The 17933-nt window shown below is 50.4% G+C and overlaps 3 protein-coding genes across 5 annotated transcripts in view; all 3 read right to left on the bottom strand.

Moving 5' to 3' along the window:
- Positions 1-460: 460 nt before the first annotated feature.
- Positions 461-6059, bottom strand: cdc45 (CDC45 cell division cycle 45 homolog (S. cerevisiae)). The gene is made up of 18 exons (XM_084694802.1): positions 5878-6059; positions 5675-5734; positions 5305-5397; positions 4855-4992; positions 4585-4746; positions 4351-4409; positions 4136-4184; positions 3821-3882; positions 3549-3599; positions 3324-3443; positions 2852-2983; positions 2531-2629; positions 2215-2376; positions 1895-2033; positions 1661-1744; positions 1286-1404; positions 1029-1105; positions 461-730 (listed from the first exon to the last, which is right to left on the bottom strand). Exons 1-18 carry the CDS (start codon positions 5926-5928, stop codon positions 666-668), a joined length of 1722 nt encoding a protein of 573 aa, XP_084550928.1. The 5' UTR covers positions 5929-6059; the 3' UTR covers positions 461-665.
- A 246-nt stretch (positions 6060-6305) lies between these two features.
- Positions 6306-12114, bottom strand: plpp5 (phospholipid phosphatase 5). Of its 3 annotated transcripts, none has more exons than XM_084694538.1 (8): positions 11924-12114; positions 11326-11472; positions 11085-11192; positions 10646-10736; positions 10237-10300; positions 9884-10008; positions 9151-9321; positions 6306-8943 (listed from the first exon to the last, which is right to left on the bottom strand). In XM_084694538.1, the coding sequence occupies exons 3-8, from the start codon at positions 11142-11144 to the stop codon at positions 8774-8776; spliced, it is 681 nt and encodes a 226-aa protein (XP_084550664.1). In that variant the 5' UTR covers positions 11145-11192; positions 11326-11472; positions 11924-12114; the 3' UTR covers positions 6306-8773. The 3 variants fall into 3 exon arrangements, with proteins under 3 accessions (XP_084550664.1, XP_084550665.1, XP_084550663.1); XM_084694539.1 differs by having other exon boundaries at positions 11085-11179; positions 11312-11477; positions 11937-12114; XM_084694537.1 differs by having other exon boundaries at positions 11326-11477; positions 11937-12114.
- A 3376-nt stretch (positions 12115-15490) lies between these two features.
- The window catches only part of nsd3 (nuclear receptor binding SET domain protein 3), a 15430-nt gene continuing 12987 nt past the window's right edge, over positions 15491-17933 (bottom strand). Inside the window, 6 exon segments of the mRNA XM_084694536.1 lie at positions 15491-15898; positions 16076-16367; positions 16735-16939; positions 17260-17366; positions 17606-17747; positions 17882-17933. The exon segment at positions 17882-17933 is cut by the window's right edge and continues 65 nt beyond it. Coding sequence (XP_084550662.1) covers positions 15826-15898; positions 16076-16367; positions 16735-16939; positions 17260-17366; positions 17606-17747; positions 17882-17933 — 871 coding nt within the window. The 3' untranslated portion in view covers positions 15491-15825.

Raw genomic sequence — 17933 nt, 5'->3', positions numbered from 1 at the left:
CCCACCCCGGCCCCCACCCACCCTCCTGGCTCCCTGTGCTGGCTGGACGGAGCCCAGAGATGGGAGGAGGGTCTAGAGTTGTGTTCTGCAGTGTGGTCAAGGTCAGGAGCTGCTGCCCGAGTCACCTTTGGCCCAGAGAGGACCTGACAGCGTCCAGGAAAGACGCGCTATTGTTGCATCTTGAAAGCCTAGTTCTTCAACTGAACTTTGTGTTACTTTGAACCCACGAATCAATCCGTGAGTTCCAATTCATAAGTGTATTCGACCATTTGAAATTTGAGTTACTAAGTTATTATAAATCATTACATATACAACATATTTATAGTCTGCACATTTCTGCACAACTGCTCCTTGAATTTCATTCAACCTGAACACAACTGCATACTACAGCACCCAGAATCCCCCTCTCTTCCCCCCTCCACGGAGGGACAGAACACAGGGAGAGGATGACAAGGCCAGGTCAATACAATGTCGTTTATTATAGATATATGGACACTAACACTCAGACAATGAAAACAAAGACAAGAGCACTATTTACACGGGGCTAAAACATTTAAAAATGGACACACATTTACAAAATGGCTGTACAATATGCACATGGCATGGACCATCGGTCGGCTCGGTTGTCGTGCGTCCTGGTCCAGTCAGAAGGGTCCCTGCTGTGTTTAGGACAGCAAAGTGACGAGCGCGTCCAGGAACTTGCTCCGGTCCTCCATCTTCAGCTCTATGACTAGACACGCAGAATGGGAGGTCACGACACAATAAGCAAACATTTCAAATCAATTTCCCCCAAAAGGGACTTAATAATTGTATAAACGCAATCAGCTCGGAAAACAGACAAACTAGTAAACTCAGAGAGTACATTAGAGTTCCGGACCGATCGTTTGACTGGGTGTCGAACCCTATATCTGTCTAGAATCCAGCTGCTTAACCATCGACATGTCATGTCTGCCCCCTAGTGTTCAAAGTCAGAATAGGCGGACCAGAGTCCCCAGGTTGGTGTGGCGTCTTCCCCAGCAGAGACTTACTGGACGTGTCAAAGTGGTCGTGTAACGTTCTGGAGCTCGTGCTCTCTGCAGCCTTCTCAAACGCCCTGCCGAAGAAACTAGGGGAGAGAGAGATAGAACGAGGGGGAGAAGGAGAGGTAGGGAGGAAAAGAAGAAAGCGGAGGAGGGAGAAGAGAAAAAGGTGAGGGGGCGAGGGGACAAAAATCGCAAAATCGCGAAAATCGAACCTGTCGGCTCACAAAGGTTCCACAGCGGACAAACAGGAAGTGTCTCCTCACTTCTTCTTGTCGGAGGTCTCCGACTCCGGGGGGATGCCCAGGACGATGACAGTGCCCTGCTCGGCCTTCATGGGCGCTGCTATGATGAGGGGCAGCAGCTTACAGCGCTTGTTCCTGGTCTGGGGGGGGGTCACAGGAGGAGATAGAAGAAGAACACCCGGCAGAGATGTAAGTAACGGATGCAAGACAGGGAACCACAGAGGAAGAGGAGGAACCACCTCGTTCTGGTAGTACTACCATCATTGACCTGTCGATCATATAGCAGTTATTATGCGTTGAGGAGTGACAAAGATGGCTGGACTGATGAGGCGGGAGCAGGGGGATGGGTGTGTAGCCTGTGTGTGTGTGTGTGTGTGTGTGAGAGGTATGACTCACAGAACGGACGAAGGCTTTGAGCAGGTACTTGCAGAGCAGAGTTAGGGCCATGGGCTTGGAGAACAGCTTCACATCAGGTGTACCCTGCACACACACACACACACACGTGGCAAAAACCACTTCAAGATCTAATACTACTACTACTTCTCCTTCTCACACGCACTCTGTCTCTCTCCCACAAACATTACACACACACACACACACACACACACACACACACACACAGACACACACCTCCATGAGGTAGCAGTAGAGGAAGGGGCCCTGGGACAGGATGAGGTTGGTGCAGATGCAGCTGGCCACAGTCTGCTGGACGGCCATCAGCTTCCTCTTAGCCTGCTCTATCCCCAGGTGGAGCCCCTCCAAGTTACTCCTGCAGGGGGAGAGGGGAGGGAGAGAGACAGGCAAGACGGGAAGGAAAAGCGAGAGTTGAGCAAGAGAGAGAGAGAACGACGTTTCTTCGGAATCTGTTCCAGAAACCACAGTAACACGGTGCTGTGCAAAAGTCTGGAACAAGTGTGAGCTCTTGATGTACTGTGTGTGTGCGTGTGTACCTGGAGAGGCAGTCCAGGGCTTTGATGAAGTTGTCCCCGGCCCCCTCGTCCTTCTCCGTGCTCTCCAGTAGGGCGGCGGCGGCGTGCACCATGTCGCTGGCCAGGAAGCGGTTCTTGAAACCAAAATGGACGCCAAACGTCTGGATCCGGATGTCCTTCATGCTGGGGGAGACGGAGGAGGAATGGGGGAGGGGGGAGAGGCAGATGAAGACAGGCGAGAGCGAGTGACAGGGAGGAGGAGGGAGATAAAGCTCCACACACACAGACATGACCCAGGCTGCAAGGCCTCGACCCGTCTTCTACTGAAGACTCCTACCCGTATTTGTTGGAGGACTCCTCGATGACCTCTCGCAGGTTCTCCTTGATGGACATGTCCATGGAGTTGAACTTCTGACGCACCTGCTTCAGCGGGAGCCTGGAAGCAGGAAGCAGGGAGGAGGAGGGCACGTTACATCTCAACCCTAAACTATCCCAGCTGGTCAATGGCATGATAGGAATGAACTCCCCCTCCCCTTTACCAGTCCTACCCCCACCAGCCTAACCCATGCAGTCTAACCCCAACGGTGGTTCTACCCCACCAGTCCTACCCCGGGAGGGACCCTAACCCCCCCCCCCCCAGCCCGCCCCCTTGGCCTACCCCATGTCAGCCAGGAACTCCTGGAGCTTCTTCTGGCCGTGCATGGACCACAGCTTGAAGTTGCAGGAGGTGTAGCAGGAGTTACAGATGCTCTCGTACAGCGACCAGTGCTGGTAGAGCGTCAGGCGCAGGCTGGGGCCAGGGGTCAAGGGGTTCAAAGGGAATGTGGAGACAGAGACACACACACAGAGACAGAACGAGAGAGAGAGAAGAAGGAGACAAAAGGTTTGGTAGAAGGACGAGACGAGTTTGGGTCAGAAAGTAGAGCCATAGAGAGTAGAGGCTGTAGAGTCAGAGACAGTAGAGCCAGTGAGAGAAGTGCCATAGAATAAAGCCAGGGGAGTCAGAGAGCGTAGAGGCAGTATAATCAGAGAGTACAGACAGTGAGAGTAGAGCCATATAGAGTAGAGCCAGGGGAGTCAGAGAGCGTAGAGGGGGAGATGAAGGCCCGAAGGCTGGGTGTGAAGGATACTCGTACTCGAAGGAGATCCTCATGCAGTCGATGGAGAGCGAGTTCTCCTCGTCCTCGTTCCGGTGGTTGTGACGAGACACGTGGCGCTGCAGGGTGGCGATGTCCGTCACGTACTTCATACTGGACACACGGGGACGCATGTCAGGGCCGTGTGTGTGTGTGTGTGTGTGTGAGAAAGGACGTTACGTGTTCCAGTGCAGTGGAGTACAGTTAGAGGGCTCTTACTGAGTGATTTTATCGTGAACCCACTGGTCGGTCAGTCCAATGACGGCCCACCTACAGAGAACAGACAGAACTGTCACCAGACCACCACACACACACACACACACCCTTCCCTGTGTTCTCTACACCAGTGGTTCTCAGGCCCCCAGAAAACAGACACCCTCAAACTTGCCTCTCTTTCCATAGCTATACAAGTCTCTCTTTAACAACATAGACCTCAGTCACCTCCTGCCCCCCCTCAGAAGCGTTTCTTAAGCCCAGTAATTGGTGCTTACCACAGCATGTCCTTGGTGTCTTTGGTCAGCACCCAGGCCAGCTCGAAGATCACCATGGCAGCCTGTCAAACAACAGCAGATTAAGCCCTGCCCTGGTATGCAGGCTACGGCTCCAGTCTAGCGACACAACCGGGGGCCCGTTCCATGAAGCGAGTTTGCCCAATAAGCCAGGCTCACGTCAAGGTACTTTCCCTTGCTTTATGGAACAGGGCCCCCTCGGGTGCTTGCGTGTCTGGTGGACCTGACTGGCGTGGCGGAGAGAGAGGAAGCGGACCCCCCCGCGGAGGTCAAAGGTTAAAAACAGAGCCTACTCACTGAGGTGCCGTGGTATTCGTACTGCTCGTAGTCAAACAGGATCTCTCGCCTGGGGGGGGGGGGGGGGGGGGAAATGGCGAGCATGGGAGGACAGCGACAAACAACAAGATCAACAACAACAACAACAAGGATGACATATGTGCGGGAAACCAACAGGCTCAGTCTGAAACCAAAATGGACGCCGTGTAGGAGAGAGTTTTGCTGACTCATCTCACCTGCGAGCCTCCCACTCCCTCTTCGCCCTCTGGCGCTCAATCCTCCGCTCCACAGCTCCCTGTAGGACACGGGTCATGATAATGACGATAGCAGAGAGACAATAACAAACACACAATGGCAAATCACAGAACAGGACGTCCCGCCTCCTCCCCCCCCCCCATTTGACTGACAGGCTCCACGACAAACCCAAGTATCCTACGAGTCGTGAGCGTGCTCCGTGACCTCCGGCCTACCTCATCGAACCGCCTCCGTTTCCCAGAAGGCTCCGAGCCTGCTTCGCTCTCGTTCCCGGAGTCCCCGCCGCCGGCCTCTCCCTCCTCCTCCTCGTCCTCGCGGAAGATGTCGTCGTACGAGGGCACGTCCAGGTCGTCGTCCTGCTTAATCAGCAGCTTCACCTGCGGAGACGAGGAATGTGGGGAAGAAAAGGTCTTTTAAGAGCACAACGACGGATGATACTTTTCACGCGTCCAAACGCACGGGACCCAGCGTCCGTGACCCCTGACCTGGCTGTCGTTGTAGACGTTGACCACGTCCACGGGGCGGTGCGTGTCACAGATGAAGAAGACGGAGTCTTCGTCGGGCTGCAGCGTCTCCAGCAGGTCCACGTTGGCGCCGCAGTTGATCAGGACAAAATAACGGAACTGGGGGGGGGGGGAAACGTAGAGGGAATGATTTAGTCGCCATGGCAACCCACTTTACATAGCCTCACACGGGACATAGCATGTCACATTAAATCCAAACATTTTTGGCATTGTGTGCGCCAGGAGTCCTGACGCAGGATACGATGACCTGCTCAAAGAAAACATCTCTGACATCTGTAGCGACAAGCAAACCAACCGAGCATAACATCAAAAATGTGAAACTAATATAGAGAAGAAGAAAAAAACCTGAATATTCCACATATTCAATCAAGATGCGTGTAAAGGAGGCTCTGGCTGGCGACAAGAGCTCACCTGCTCCTTGTGTTCCATGAAGGCTGTGCCCAAGTCCTGCCAACCTGAGACGGGCACCAAGGTGTACTGCACCTGGTCGCACTGAAACAGCGCCTGTGGAATACATGTAAGAAGGTAGCCTACTGTCATTAACTAATTTAAAGCACTCAGTAACAACACCCTTTAGATGTCCAAGGCCAAAAGCGGTGTTGACCGAGTAAGTTATTGTGGGAATATTAGTATATTTGTCTTTTCTTCTTGCAGCTATATTTTCAAGCTACTTTACGTGCCTTGCAGTTCATTAATGAATTGTTCTTATTTATCCACTTTGACAAACGTCAACTAGCGAATTACACCGAAAGGCATTGTCAATTGACGGGGTTCGCATTACCTGCAGTATCTTACAGGCGCACAGGGCATCTATGTCCGACGCGACCAACAATGCGACTCTCTGGAAGAACAGATATGATAATAAGTTAATTCAAGTACAAACGCGGAGTTACAAACCAAGAATCACACTGCTGTAGCTAGTCAGCTACACACATTAGCTCTACTGTATGCTTGTCCTCCTAGTTGGAAAGAAAGTGCGCTGACCTGGTTGACAACAACATCGTAGAACTCTTTTTTAATGTCCGTCACGAACATTATGGATTTTCAGGACTGTTGAGCAGAAACTAAAACAAAAAATACTTTGAATACTGTACTTGAGGCAAGCTGGTTAACTACTTCGTTTGCTGCCGGATCTTTTTGTTATGTGTTAATTTCCTTGTTAGAAATACGGCGCCAAATCCAGAGTTTAGAACAACCAATGAGCTGTCAGGAAGTGACCAATGAATGTCAAGGAACCAGTGAGAAGTTTAACCCTTTCGACTAACCCAAGGCCCGTTTAATCATTTAAAAACCACATACCAATTATTGATACTAATATAATAAATACGTATGACATACGTTTCCAATGCTTACCGAGGCAAACGTTTATATTACTGACACCTGATGTATATTTACCAAGAAGGTAACCATGCTGTGGATAAGCTCATTTTTATTAAGAAAACCTCAGTGTCACCAAGAAATCCAGAAGAACATACACATTTAGGACAACGTGACGGTGAATAGATCAGTGTACCTACAAGCTGACGTACAACAGAGCAGAATAACGTCCGCAGGTCAAAATGTCCATAAGAATGGTGGTTACAGCATCACCCCTCTCCACCATGAACAGCAATCTCCATGAGAACAGAAAAAGCCAAGCCAGGCTAGTTCTGCTGGTGTCTTAACAGTGGACCAGGTTTAAAAATACTTTATTATCAGTTTCAGCAGAGGGGCAGCGAGTCAACAGACATGAGAAATCTAGCAACTCATAAATCCTACAAGAGACGACTGTGTAACTCCCTTCTGTGTGAAGGAAAATAACAGATTGGCTTAATGTGAAGTACATCCATGCCTAGTCTTCCCCATTCATCAAAATCATAATTCTAATACATTTATCATACAAATGTTGAAATTCTTATAAATATGACCTATCGAATAAACTTGGATAAATACAATTAATCTGTAAAAAGATTATTTTCTCCCCCCTTCACCCTCTCATTCCAGACAGACAAATTCCATTCCACAGATGAAATAATTCAGTTTCCCGCAATTGGTTCGGCTACAGACACGATCCCACCCCAGACATAATGTATCACCAGGCAACACTTCACAAAAAAAGAAAAGCATGACATACAACCACATAATGAGTAAAAAACTAAACAAAAACAATAATCACAAGCTTTGACAACAAACTATATACCTATTGGAGTTGTTTCACCCACATGATGATCACTTATTCAAAGACAATCATCATGAGCAGAGAGTCAGGGAGGGGGAAGCGACCCCCACCTCCAGAGCTGCCCCTCGACCTCGGCGGTCTGTATACCACAGGTGAGCACGTATGGTATACATATACAGTATTTGTGTGTATAGTATTCATGCAGTGGTCAGGGTCAGAGGTCAAGAGAGGAAGACGGTGACGTCGAAAGGCACACGTCCGTCTGGAGCATTGGCTGAGCGTTCTGATTGGACGGGATCAGGCCGAGGACGATCCACACAGGGGACGCTTGATTCGCACTCCACCCGTCCAGTGAAACGGAATCGAAACTAACGGTCCCCGCAAGTACAAACTTTGAGCCAAATCAAGCCGACATTGCCTTGTGATATATCCCACTGCTTCCAGAACCACTGACACAGTTGGAGGAAGAAAACAAAAAAAACAGATAAACTTGAATGCGAGTAGAATCCACGCACAACAGTTCGCAATTCCTGTTTACAAATACAATACATAGATATGAGAAGCACTTCCTGCTTAGAAATACAATACGTAGATAGGAGAGATGTGAAACCCTGATTTAACGGTTAAGTGCTCTAGTAACCTGCGTGCCAAGAGGACCCTCAGGGCGCACCAGGGGCAGCCCTGGGAGTCTTAGCACCACGCGCCAACGGCTTCCACCGTGGACACCCCTGCAGGAATCACTGACCTGGCAACACCGGACTGGTGAGCTACGCAACACTGATAAGCTATGCAGGTGTGGGTGTCAAGTGTCATCATCCATCGCCTCATGGTTTCTCTGGGCGGTGTGTGTGAGCGCGTGTGTGCGAGCCCTGAGTGCGAGCGTGCGTCTCCCTGTTGTAATTCGCATCAGGTTTCTGTCAGGGTGAAATGTTCCCTGGGATGAAAACCAGGATTGTGTGTGAGCTGTTTGACGCCGATGAGCAGCAGCAGGAAGCGCCTTCAGAAGAGGCAGAGGGGGAGGGGACCTCCACGCAGGTCCCACACGTACCCTTCAAAGCAGCCACCTCAATCCCCAGATACCCTTCAGACCAGTCCCCCTCCCCTCAGTGTCCCACCAGCTGGTGGCGCGTGTTTCAGACCCGGTATGAGGTGGGTCAGTGGCAGAGTTGTGCGAGACGCTCAGCTTGGATGCTGTGGATCAGATGGAGTGGTGGAACATGAAGATATGCATGTATGTAGTGGATAGGGGGGAAGTGTGGACCAGGGGAGATGTGGACCAGGGGAGGTGTGGACCAGGGGAGGTGTGGACCAGGGGAGATGTGGACCAGGGGAGGTGTGGACCAGGGGAGGTGTGGACTAGAGGAGGTGTGGACCAGGGGAGGTGTGGACCAGGGGAGATGTGGACCAGGGGAGATGTGGACCAGGGGAGGTGTGGACCAGGGGAGGTGTGGACCAGGGGAGATGTGGACCAGGGGAGGTGTGGACCAGGGGAGATGTGGACCAGGGGAGGTGTGGACCAGGGGAGATGTGGACCAGGGGAGATGTGGACCAGGGGAGATGTGGACCAGGGGAGGTGTGGACCAGGGGAGATGCGGACCAGGGGAGATGTGGACCAGGGGAGATGTGGACCAGGGGAGATGTGGACCAGGGGAGAAGTGGACCAGGGGAGATGTTGACCAGGGCAGCTGTGGACAAGAGGAGGTGTGGACCAGGGCATCAGCACTACAGGGGCAGTATGTAGTTGGAGTTGGCCAGCTTGCGCTCCTGCTTGGAGGGCACGGCCTCTCGGTGGCGTAGGGGCCGGTGGCAGTCTGGATCCTGCAGGGAGGGGTAGTGCTGTCTGTAGCACAACCAGGAGAACAGCATGCCCAGGGCTGAGCCCGCCAGCACATCTGCACAGAGGCGAGAGGGGGGGAGAGTACAGAGGTGAGAGAGAGCACACACAAGCACACTATCAAGCAGTCGTGAACAACGCACAAACACACACACACCCACCACCACACAGACACACACACGCCATCGTGCGGTCACAAGCGATGCGAATCGAATCCCAGTGCAGCCCGCGGGCAGTGAACAAGCCCGATCTTCCTCATCCTCACCTTGCCAGTGGTGCTTGTAGTCGCACGTCCTGGAGAGGGCGATGAGCACGGCCAGCAGCAGGGGGCTGAGGAAGGCACACAGGCGCCAGGCCTGGCCACGCCCCGCAGGGCTGAAGCAGCGCAACTTCCCCCCCACGTACAGCGCTGTGAAGCCCAGCCCTGCAAACGCAACTGTGGGGGGGGGGGGGGTAGAGAGGGAAGAGAGGGGGAAAAAGGAGGGGGGAGGAGGGAAGTGATGGGTGAGAGGAGGGAGGGCGATGAGACAGGCGAGAGGTAAGGGATGGAGAACCGTTGATAGAGAGGAGGTAGCGGGAAGAGAGGGGGAGAGGGAGAGGAGGGAAGAGAGGGGGAGAGAGAGGAGGGAAGAGAGGGGGAGAGAGAGAGAGAGAGAGAGAGAGAGAGAGAGAGAGAGAGAGAGAGAGGAGGGGGACAGGGAGCGGGGGAAAGGGTAAAGAGGGGCAAAGGTGTAGGAATCAAGAGGGAAGGAGACAGGAGAGAGGGGGGACACAAATGTGATTGAGAAAGGGAAGTGAAGTGTGAGAATGAGAGAGAGAGAGGATCAGAAAAAAGAGAGCATCAGCAACACACACACAGGATGTAACAAGCCTCTGGCTAAAACTCTACTCAGCTACCAGCCTGCCTTGATGTTCACTTGAAATCTAGGCTTATATAACCAGGGACCATGGAGGACACCCAGGAGGGCCTACGAACAGCCAATCAGAGTGTCTCTTACAGGAGGAGTGTCCGCTGGGGAAGCTCTTCCTGCCTTCGATGACCACTTCCGGGTCACCGGTGCAGTGCAGTTCCTGGTTCATCTGTCCATCGGGGAAACAACGATAGAAGAAGTCTGGTCTCGGCCTAGAGCAGGAACGCACACAGGCATGACATCCAGTATTCAAACCACAGACATTTGCATGAACAGTTCCCACACTCATAGATGTAATCTATGCTCTCACTACTTCTATGTTATGCCAGGTTGCTTTGCGTTGTCTTGTCCCATGAATCTAAGTGCCCGGTCTGACCTTATTCTGTGCACCTGACCAATCACAAACTTGAAACACACGTCTCTTGATGAAGGTGACTCACCTGCCCACAGCCAGCTTGATGGCGTTGGTCACCACTCCGTTCAGCACCAGGGTCAGGCTCACCGCTGACAAACACAGGAAGAAGAAGAAGGCTTCTCATCTCGAACCCACATCCCAAGACAGCACATCAAACTCCCTGGATTTCCGTTTACAGCCTAGTGCCGAGTTCTACTGTTTATCCTCCTAACACTGTTTAAACTCTGACAACCAGTCTGCACAGCATTCAATCAGAACAGCCCGTCCTTAACCAGTCAAACAGGAAGGCCCATCGGTGGAGCCTTTGACTGCAGGTCGAGTGCAGTCACGCACTTGAGGACGACATTGTGAACCGGGATGGTGTATTACAGGCTCTGTGAGGTATCGGCAGTCAAGTCAAACACGCCACTCTGCGTGTCGTAGCAGGCCCTTACCCAGAGACCCCTCCCTCACATCCCCTCGCTCCGCCTTCCCCAGGACAACAAACAGCAGGATCACCAAGAGAGGGGTGAAGAACGCCACGGCCTGATTGGACGAGAGAACACAGGTCGTAAGCCATTGTCAGTGGAGTGGATGCGGTCGGAGGCAGTTAAGTGTGTCATGGTGCGTCGTGTATGATAGAGAAGGAGAGAGGTCTAGTGTCAGTGGATGGTGAGGGATGTAGCCTAGATTGAAAGTGAGCCAGGGATCTACATCAGTGTTTGTTACATAACTGGTGCAGGAGTTTGAACTCGACACGGCGTGGTCATAGTCCTACTCCACACAACTCACATAGATATTTACACACAATACACACACAGACACACACAAACCTAATACTCACAGACACGCAATCTTGACACGCACAGAAACACAAACACAGACAATACTCACAAACATGAGAGAGGTGGGAACGTGATCTCTCTTCACCGGGTGGAACTTGTACAACCACATTTCTTCCGGTTGAATCTGACGGTGGAAGGGGGAAGCTGCTCTGTCACTCTGACACACACACGCACGTACACACACACGCACAAACATTCACGCACACACACGCCGACGGGTAAGATAAAATCACCAAAACTTCCACAGAAAACAAAATGATGCAGGCAACCAGAAGCCATGTTCTACTAACAGGAACACCACCAGTAGAGCCAGTCTGACAGACAACTCGGACAGCAGGATATTCCTCTTCATCTCGCCGCTCAGGGGGGTGTCCAGGTCAGGCACTTTACTGGGCTCTTCTCTCCACTGCTCTGGTTCAGACCACCGGCATCTTCTCCTAAGCTTGGAGAAAGAGAGACGCTTTTCTTCATTTTATGCAGATGAACTAGGCACAGAAATACACTGCTACTTACAGTTTCAAGACTGAGGGTGTTAATTTGTAGTCTTGTTTCGGTTCTTTTACCATTTGAAGGGACCGGTGAGAAAATGCCGGTAGACTATAGCCCTCACAGATCTAGTATAGTCGACTTCAGTTGATTGGAAGAGTTGAACAAATGTACAGACTAAATACACTGAGTGATAGGACAACGCCAATTAATACACCCATCTTACAGGAGCCCTAGCATTTCTGCTGTACAGTACGTAGCATAAACAACACTGAAAGCTCGGAGTTAACTAGGCTAAGCTGAATCTAGCTACATCTGCCAAGCTAGCTACTACTAGCTAGTTAGCTACACATCTGGCTATTTCCGCAGGGGAGTCACTCGGTGACAGTGCCGTATACTTACTGACAGCACTAACCTCAAACTCCCAGCAACGTATTTTTCCACCTAGTATCGTAGGTCTAAACTGTTGACTAACGTGACTCGGCCCTCGAAGTTGCATTCGCTTTTAATCCAATAAAAAGGACTGATGTTAAACCCCACTGCAGACAAGGATGCCCGGAGCCTCGGTGCGAAAGCTTTGTTGGGTTCGGAGAGGAAAGTGTCCACGTCATGTCAGTGGAGGCGCCACCTGGTGGGCCATGTGAGTACTGGTTGCTACTGGTTTGGCGTATCTTCTCAAATGATAAGCTTCATTATGACTTTAGATAAAAATACCGTATCGTTTGTGTAATATTACTTCCACAGGTTTCATTCCAGGTAGGAAACATATAGAATAGCAAAATGGAAATATGAAGTGAGTCCAATTTAGAGCAGAACAAGCAGAAACGGAGACATATTCACTGAGACAGAGTACAGTTTTATTAAGTAAAATTTCTGGCATGTTTAGACTCCTGCAACTCCACCTCCTTCAGAATGAAAAAAGACAGAATCAATAATAATTTTCAAATAAAAAGACAGTCATGTACAAAAAGAGTGTTGTCCCAACAGTCACACACATTTACAAGCTCAATGTACAGGCAACAGCACACCACAGATAACATAAGATCCTATGCACGTTCAATGCAAACTATGTACAAGTCTTCGACGTAATGTAATTATAACATAGTTATAACTGGTCTGGTGCTTCGTGTTCGTCCACTGTAATGGAAGCAACATCGAGATATTGATAGGACGCCAGGCAGAAACATCAGGGCCGACTCACCACAAGTGGGGGGATATGTAACTATGGCAATGAGTTCCTTTTCATAATTTCCTCAAACTGTATCACAGAACGATCTACCTGCCAGTTAAAAAACAGTAAGGGGTCAGCGGTAACAATTAACGTTTATTTGCACAAAAACCAAGGAGACGCACATCACACATGAAACCGAACGCTCGGGCGATGGGGGTCGCATTGATTTCCGTTTCTTGCCACACACTTTAAAAAGTTCCCTCCGTCTAATACGTTACTGCTTCAGTCCCTTTAGTTGAGAAACACTATACTTCTTATCTGTGGCCACAGCACAATGCACTGGAGCAGCGCAGGTAAAATACTGGAACTGTGACTGAGTAATGACATCGCGTCACACTCGCTGACCTCTTCACATGGAAGTAGGTGACAAGACATCAAGTCACACCGGTGAAAAAAGTTCAGGGAAAAAAAATGAAGGCGCATTGGGAAACCTCTGTGCAATAGCGGAAAGAAAAATAGAATTTCCACATAAAAAAGTTATAATACCAACATGTAACAGTTTTTTTACACAAACTTATAGATATACTGTAGATATAACACTATATTGATAAAATAATTCATTGGAGTTCAGTGTAATGGGATCTTTCACACAGTTTTTGTCAGAAAGAGCGAGAGTAGGATTGTGTTTAGGACTCAGGTTTGGAATGGTCACTTAGTGAGTGTTAGTGAAGGCTTGGAGATCACCCCCCACTCGCCATTACCAGAGCATGGATATCTAACAACCACCCCCAAATCACATATACGGTGTTGTAATAATCATTCATGTAATATAAAAAACAAATACAGCAATAAATACAATTAAAAAAAAAAAGATTATAAAAAGAAAAAGGAGGAAAAATAATTCAAGTTTAAAAAGGTTAACATGCAGATCGTACTTAGAAGACAAGGTGACCTAAATTCACATCAGCTGATTTGGAGTTGTGCCAGCTGAAGTGGTTTAAATCTGCTCTGCTCTCTTCCACCACACTGTTCCATATCCCCTGACCCCATTTGGCAGGGTTAAGGCCAGTCTCCAGAGTCCATTCAATACATTTCAAAAAGGACTTGATTTTCAATTGAAGTCAGTCATTGGGGCAGTCTGTTGCATTACAGTATTTTCGGGTTCCTACTTGATTGGCACCATCTGACTCAGTTTTATAAAGTGATTACTATATGGATGTTGAGTCGTCTCAGCTGAGCCTGGACTTAAACAAAAAGCTTTTTAAGGGCACAAATACATAACACTAAACAGCCAAACGTACCAGAGAAAGTTCAAACAAGATAACAAACAAACTCTTCGAAGCGAGTTTAGGCTGACAAGGCAGAACCTCTGACCTGCGTTATACAGGCTCAACATACAGGAAGTCACAACAACGTCATTCTGACCAATGAGGAGCAGCCCGAGGAATCATTACACCAATAGGAAAAAAAATTAAATGTATACGACGACTACATAGAGATTAACAAAGTGTAAAGCTCCCTATAATTTTTTTGTTGTTGTTGATAAATTCTATTTCACTTAATACTTTAGGAAGGGAGGGTAACTTTCCTACAGCTGTGTTTGAAACATAAACGACCTAGTATAAAATATGATGTGATAATAATTACAAAATCAGATCTTTTAAGATGAAAGCTTAAAAACACTGTACATCAGACACTGAAGTTCTGTAGCATATTTGTACATAACACAGAAGTTCTGGGTTTACACAATGTACTGCAGTTGTTAATAGAAAAATCCAAGAGTGGTACCGTGGGTGGAACTGTAGGAGTAAGTCTGGTCTATCATGTTAACAGGTGATCATGTTCGGATACCTGGGATGAACGGTGCATCAGAAACATCTGGAAGGTTCTCCAGCATCACTCTCAAAAGATATTTGGACGAAGTTGCTCCACGAAAGAGCCGAGAAGTTACGATACAGTTAAAATGTTGCCAACGTCACTACAGAGAAGAGGTATTCATTTCAAACATGTACACGGGTCATATTCATGTTCATTTATATACACGCACAACACGTTAGGTGGAGCGTAGCTAAGCTTTGAAAACGATGGGCTGTGAAAGTGCTTCAGAGAAGAGTTAGCGCAAATGTACGCAAACGACACAAGTGGTGCACAGTAGCCTAGGCAACGCACAATCACTGACAGGAACTGCATTGTGGGTGGGGGAAAGGATACCACACCTTACCGGCCCGACCGCTAAGACGTATCTAGGCCAACAAACCGTAGCCGTGGTGACAGCGCTGACCTGTCCTATTGAATGCAACTGGAACATCCCCACATCCCCACATAAACATCTTTATAATACTTGTGAGGAGAGTTGGAGGGGTGAGGCAGTCCTCTCTCTCGCCTAACCCCCTCCTCCCCGCCCCCCCTTCCCACCCCTCCACCCCCCCCCAAGACTTTAGTAGTTTACGATAAGCCACTTCTGTACACGACGGGTAGAGTGAGACTTGTCCAGACAAAACGCCACGAGCACGTGCGTGGCGTGCCGCGTCACTGCGTGTCGTCGTGACAACTCACTTTGGTAGTAGGACAAGCTCCACGAACGTACGAGGGGGAAAAAGGAACGGGACGCGACCAGATGGCTCGCTCGCCCCGCGCCGTGAGAGGACCCCGTCTGTAAACATGAACAAACACACAGATATCACGTTCCTCTATGACACGGGAGTACTTGTTTTATCAAATACATGTCCAGGTAGGTCAGAATGTAGTGTGTGGTCCAGAAATAATTGCACAACTCTGACTCCCTGCCCCCCCCCCCCCCACCACCCCCCCCCCAGAGAAGAGAGATAGAACTATAGCTGGACTGGTGATCGCTGGAGTGTACGATCATCTGTTCTGGGTCACAGTTTCCAAACTGTGTACAGGCAGTGAGTGTGTGCGCGCGCGCGTGTGTGTTTGTGTGTGCGCATGCCCGACCCCAGCTCACAGGAAGTAAACAAACTTAAAAAAGCAGCATGGAGGTGAGTTTTTGCTCAAACCCCTTGTGGAACTTTGGAGGAGCTTGACAGGTTGCCAGGGGCGGGGCCTGTGGGCAGGGACACGCCTCCATCTCTCCTCCGTCTTCTCCTCTCCTCCAGGGGGGCGGCTGCTCATGTTAAATGTCCATCCACTGGTGTCTGCATCCGTCCAGCCCTCCAGCTACTGGCAGTCCCAGCTCTAAGTGCTGGCTGTTGGGTTTTTTTTTGTTCAGAGTAAAAAAAACAAAAAAAACATCAAACGGCAGCAGTGGTTTATGCGTGTTGACCGCAACCTTCTGCGGACCAATCGTAAGCCAGTAAGAACAGTGTACTTCCTGGGAGAAGGGGGGGGTTGGGTGGGGGTATACTGCGGGGTGCAAGTCTCACTCTCTGGCCAGCAATGGCGGCTCCTCCTCGGGGTCCGCCGGCTCCTCTTTCACCCTGACGGGCGGGCTGGAAGGGCTGGGGGGGCTCGGGGCGGGTGGAGCGTGGTGGGGAGGGGCGGAGCCCAGGGGGCTGAGGGGGTTGTGATCGGAGCAACAGAGGCGCCCGTCCAGGGAGGAGGGGGCGAGGGCGCCGCCCTCGTGGTCGCTGCAGAAGGAGCGAGGGCAGAACTCACAGAGGGACGAGGCCGGGACGCCGCACACGCTGCAGTCGTGCCACGGACACTCCCACCGACCTGGGGGGGCGAGAGACATAGGAAGAGATGGAGGGAGAGAGAGAAATAAGGAGACAGAAAATGAGAGAGAGACGCAAGGGAGAGAGAGAAAGAGACAGAGAGAGAGACAGAGAGACAGAGAGAGAGAGAGAGAGACAGAGACAGAGGGACAGAGAGAGAGACAGAGGGATAGAGAGAGAGAGACAGAGGGACAGAGAGAGAGAGAGAGAGAGAGAGAGAGAGAGGGACAGAAAGACAGAGAGAGAGAGAGAGAGAGAGAGAGAGAGAGACACAGATAGAAAGGGAGAGAAATGGAGAGACAGATGTTTGATGAGGGCTCCAACTCAAGAGAGAACAATCAAACACACACACGCTGTGTGTCTCCTACCATACGGGGGCTTGGTGAGGTTGAGGCAGAGCAGGTGGTAGGCTTTGGGACAGTCCTTCCTGTCACACATGACCAGCTCCCCGCCCTCCCCGCAGAGGAAGCAGCAGTACTCGTGGGTGTGTTTGCCCTCTGGGCGGAGCTTCCTCTTCTTGGGCTTCAGCTTGGCGTTCCTCGCCTTCTCCTCCTTCTCCATCACCACGGCGCTCTGACACACACACACACACATACATACACACACACACGTAAATAACCAGGAAAAGTAATATTAACACTACAAATGGTAGACAGACAGGATACACAGATCTGGTGTCGTAATGATATCGTAGTGGAGTGGTTATGTTGTCAAAACATGTATTTAATAAAGCTGTCGCGAGTTGTCATAAAGTAGTCATGATGTCATAACGCTGTCACAACATTAAGTGGTCAAGAAGTGCCATCGCAAGCGTGTCAAAAAACGCTCCTCGTGTCACGATGCCGTCACGGGGGGGGGTGTCACACAGTGGCCGTGGATGGGCGTGGCCTCACCGTAGGCCGCACCCCCAGGAAGCCCGAGCAGTTCTCCGCCCCGCAGTGGCAGGACGTCCTCCTGTTCCCCACGCAGTCCAGGTTGTAGTTGAAGGTCAGCTCCGAGCCTGCAGACGGAACGGACGGTCACATGACCCGCTGTCCTCCTACAGGACTAACCCACGCATGCCCCCCCCCCCACTCCATCCTCCTTAGAAGACCCCCCTAACCCCAAGGCTCCTCCTGCTTTGCCCCCTCCAATGAAATGATCGTTTTTTATTAGTCAAGAGCTTGTGAGAGAGTGTGTGTGTGTGAGTGTGCATGAGAGAGTGTGTGTGAGTGTGTGAGAGAGAGTGTGTATGCTCACCAGCCTCGATGTCACAGAGGGTGAAGAGTCCGATCCGGAAGTCTCCGTTGACGGTCCACTTCTGGGTCTCGCAGTTGGGGCTGCAGCAGTGGTTCATGAAGCGCGACGAGTTCCCCTTGGGCCCCGCGTCGATCACGCGGTCCTGGAGAATACACACACATACACACATACATGCACACAATATGCTACATTTAGGAAAGGATAAGATAGGAAAGATGGATGGTTTGAATGAGCCAATGCAGTGCCGAAGCAGGGTTTGTTGGATTCGTGTGCGACCTTGGTGAGGGTGAGCATGTAGAAGTTAGTCACACGGTTCTCGTGGGCGAGT

The sequence above is a fragment of the Hypomesus nipponensis genome, chromosome 28 (assembly GCF_054491055.1).
Source record: "Hypomesus nipponensis isolate SF chromosome 28, ASM5449105v1, whole genome shotgun sequence".
Classification (NCBI taxonomy): domain Eukaryota; kingdom Metazoa; phylum Chordata; class Actinopteri; order Osmeriformes; family Osmeridae; genus Hypomesus; species Hypomesus nipponensis.
The sequence above is the reverse complement of the archived record's forward strand: the minus strand, read 5'-3'. Positions and strand labels throughout refer to the sequence as shown.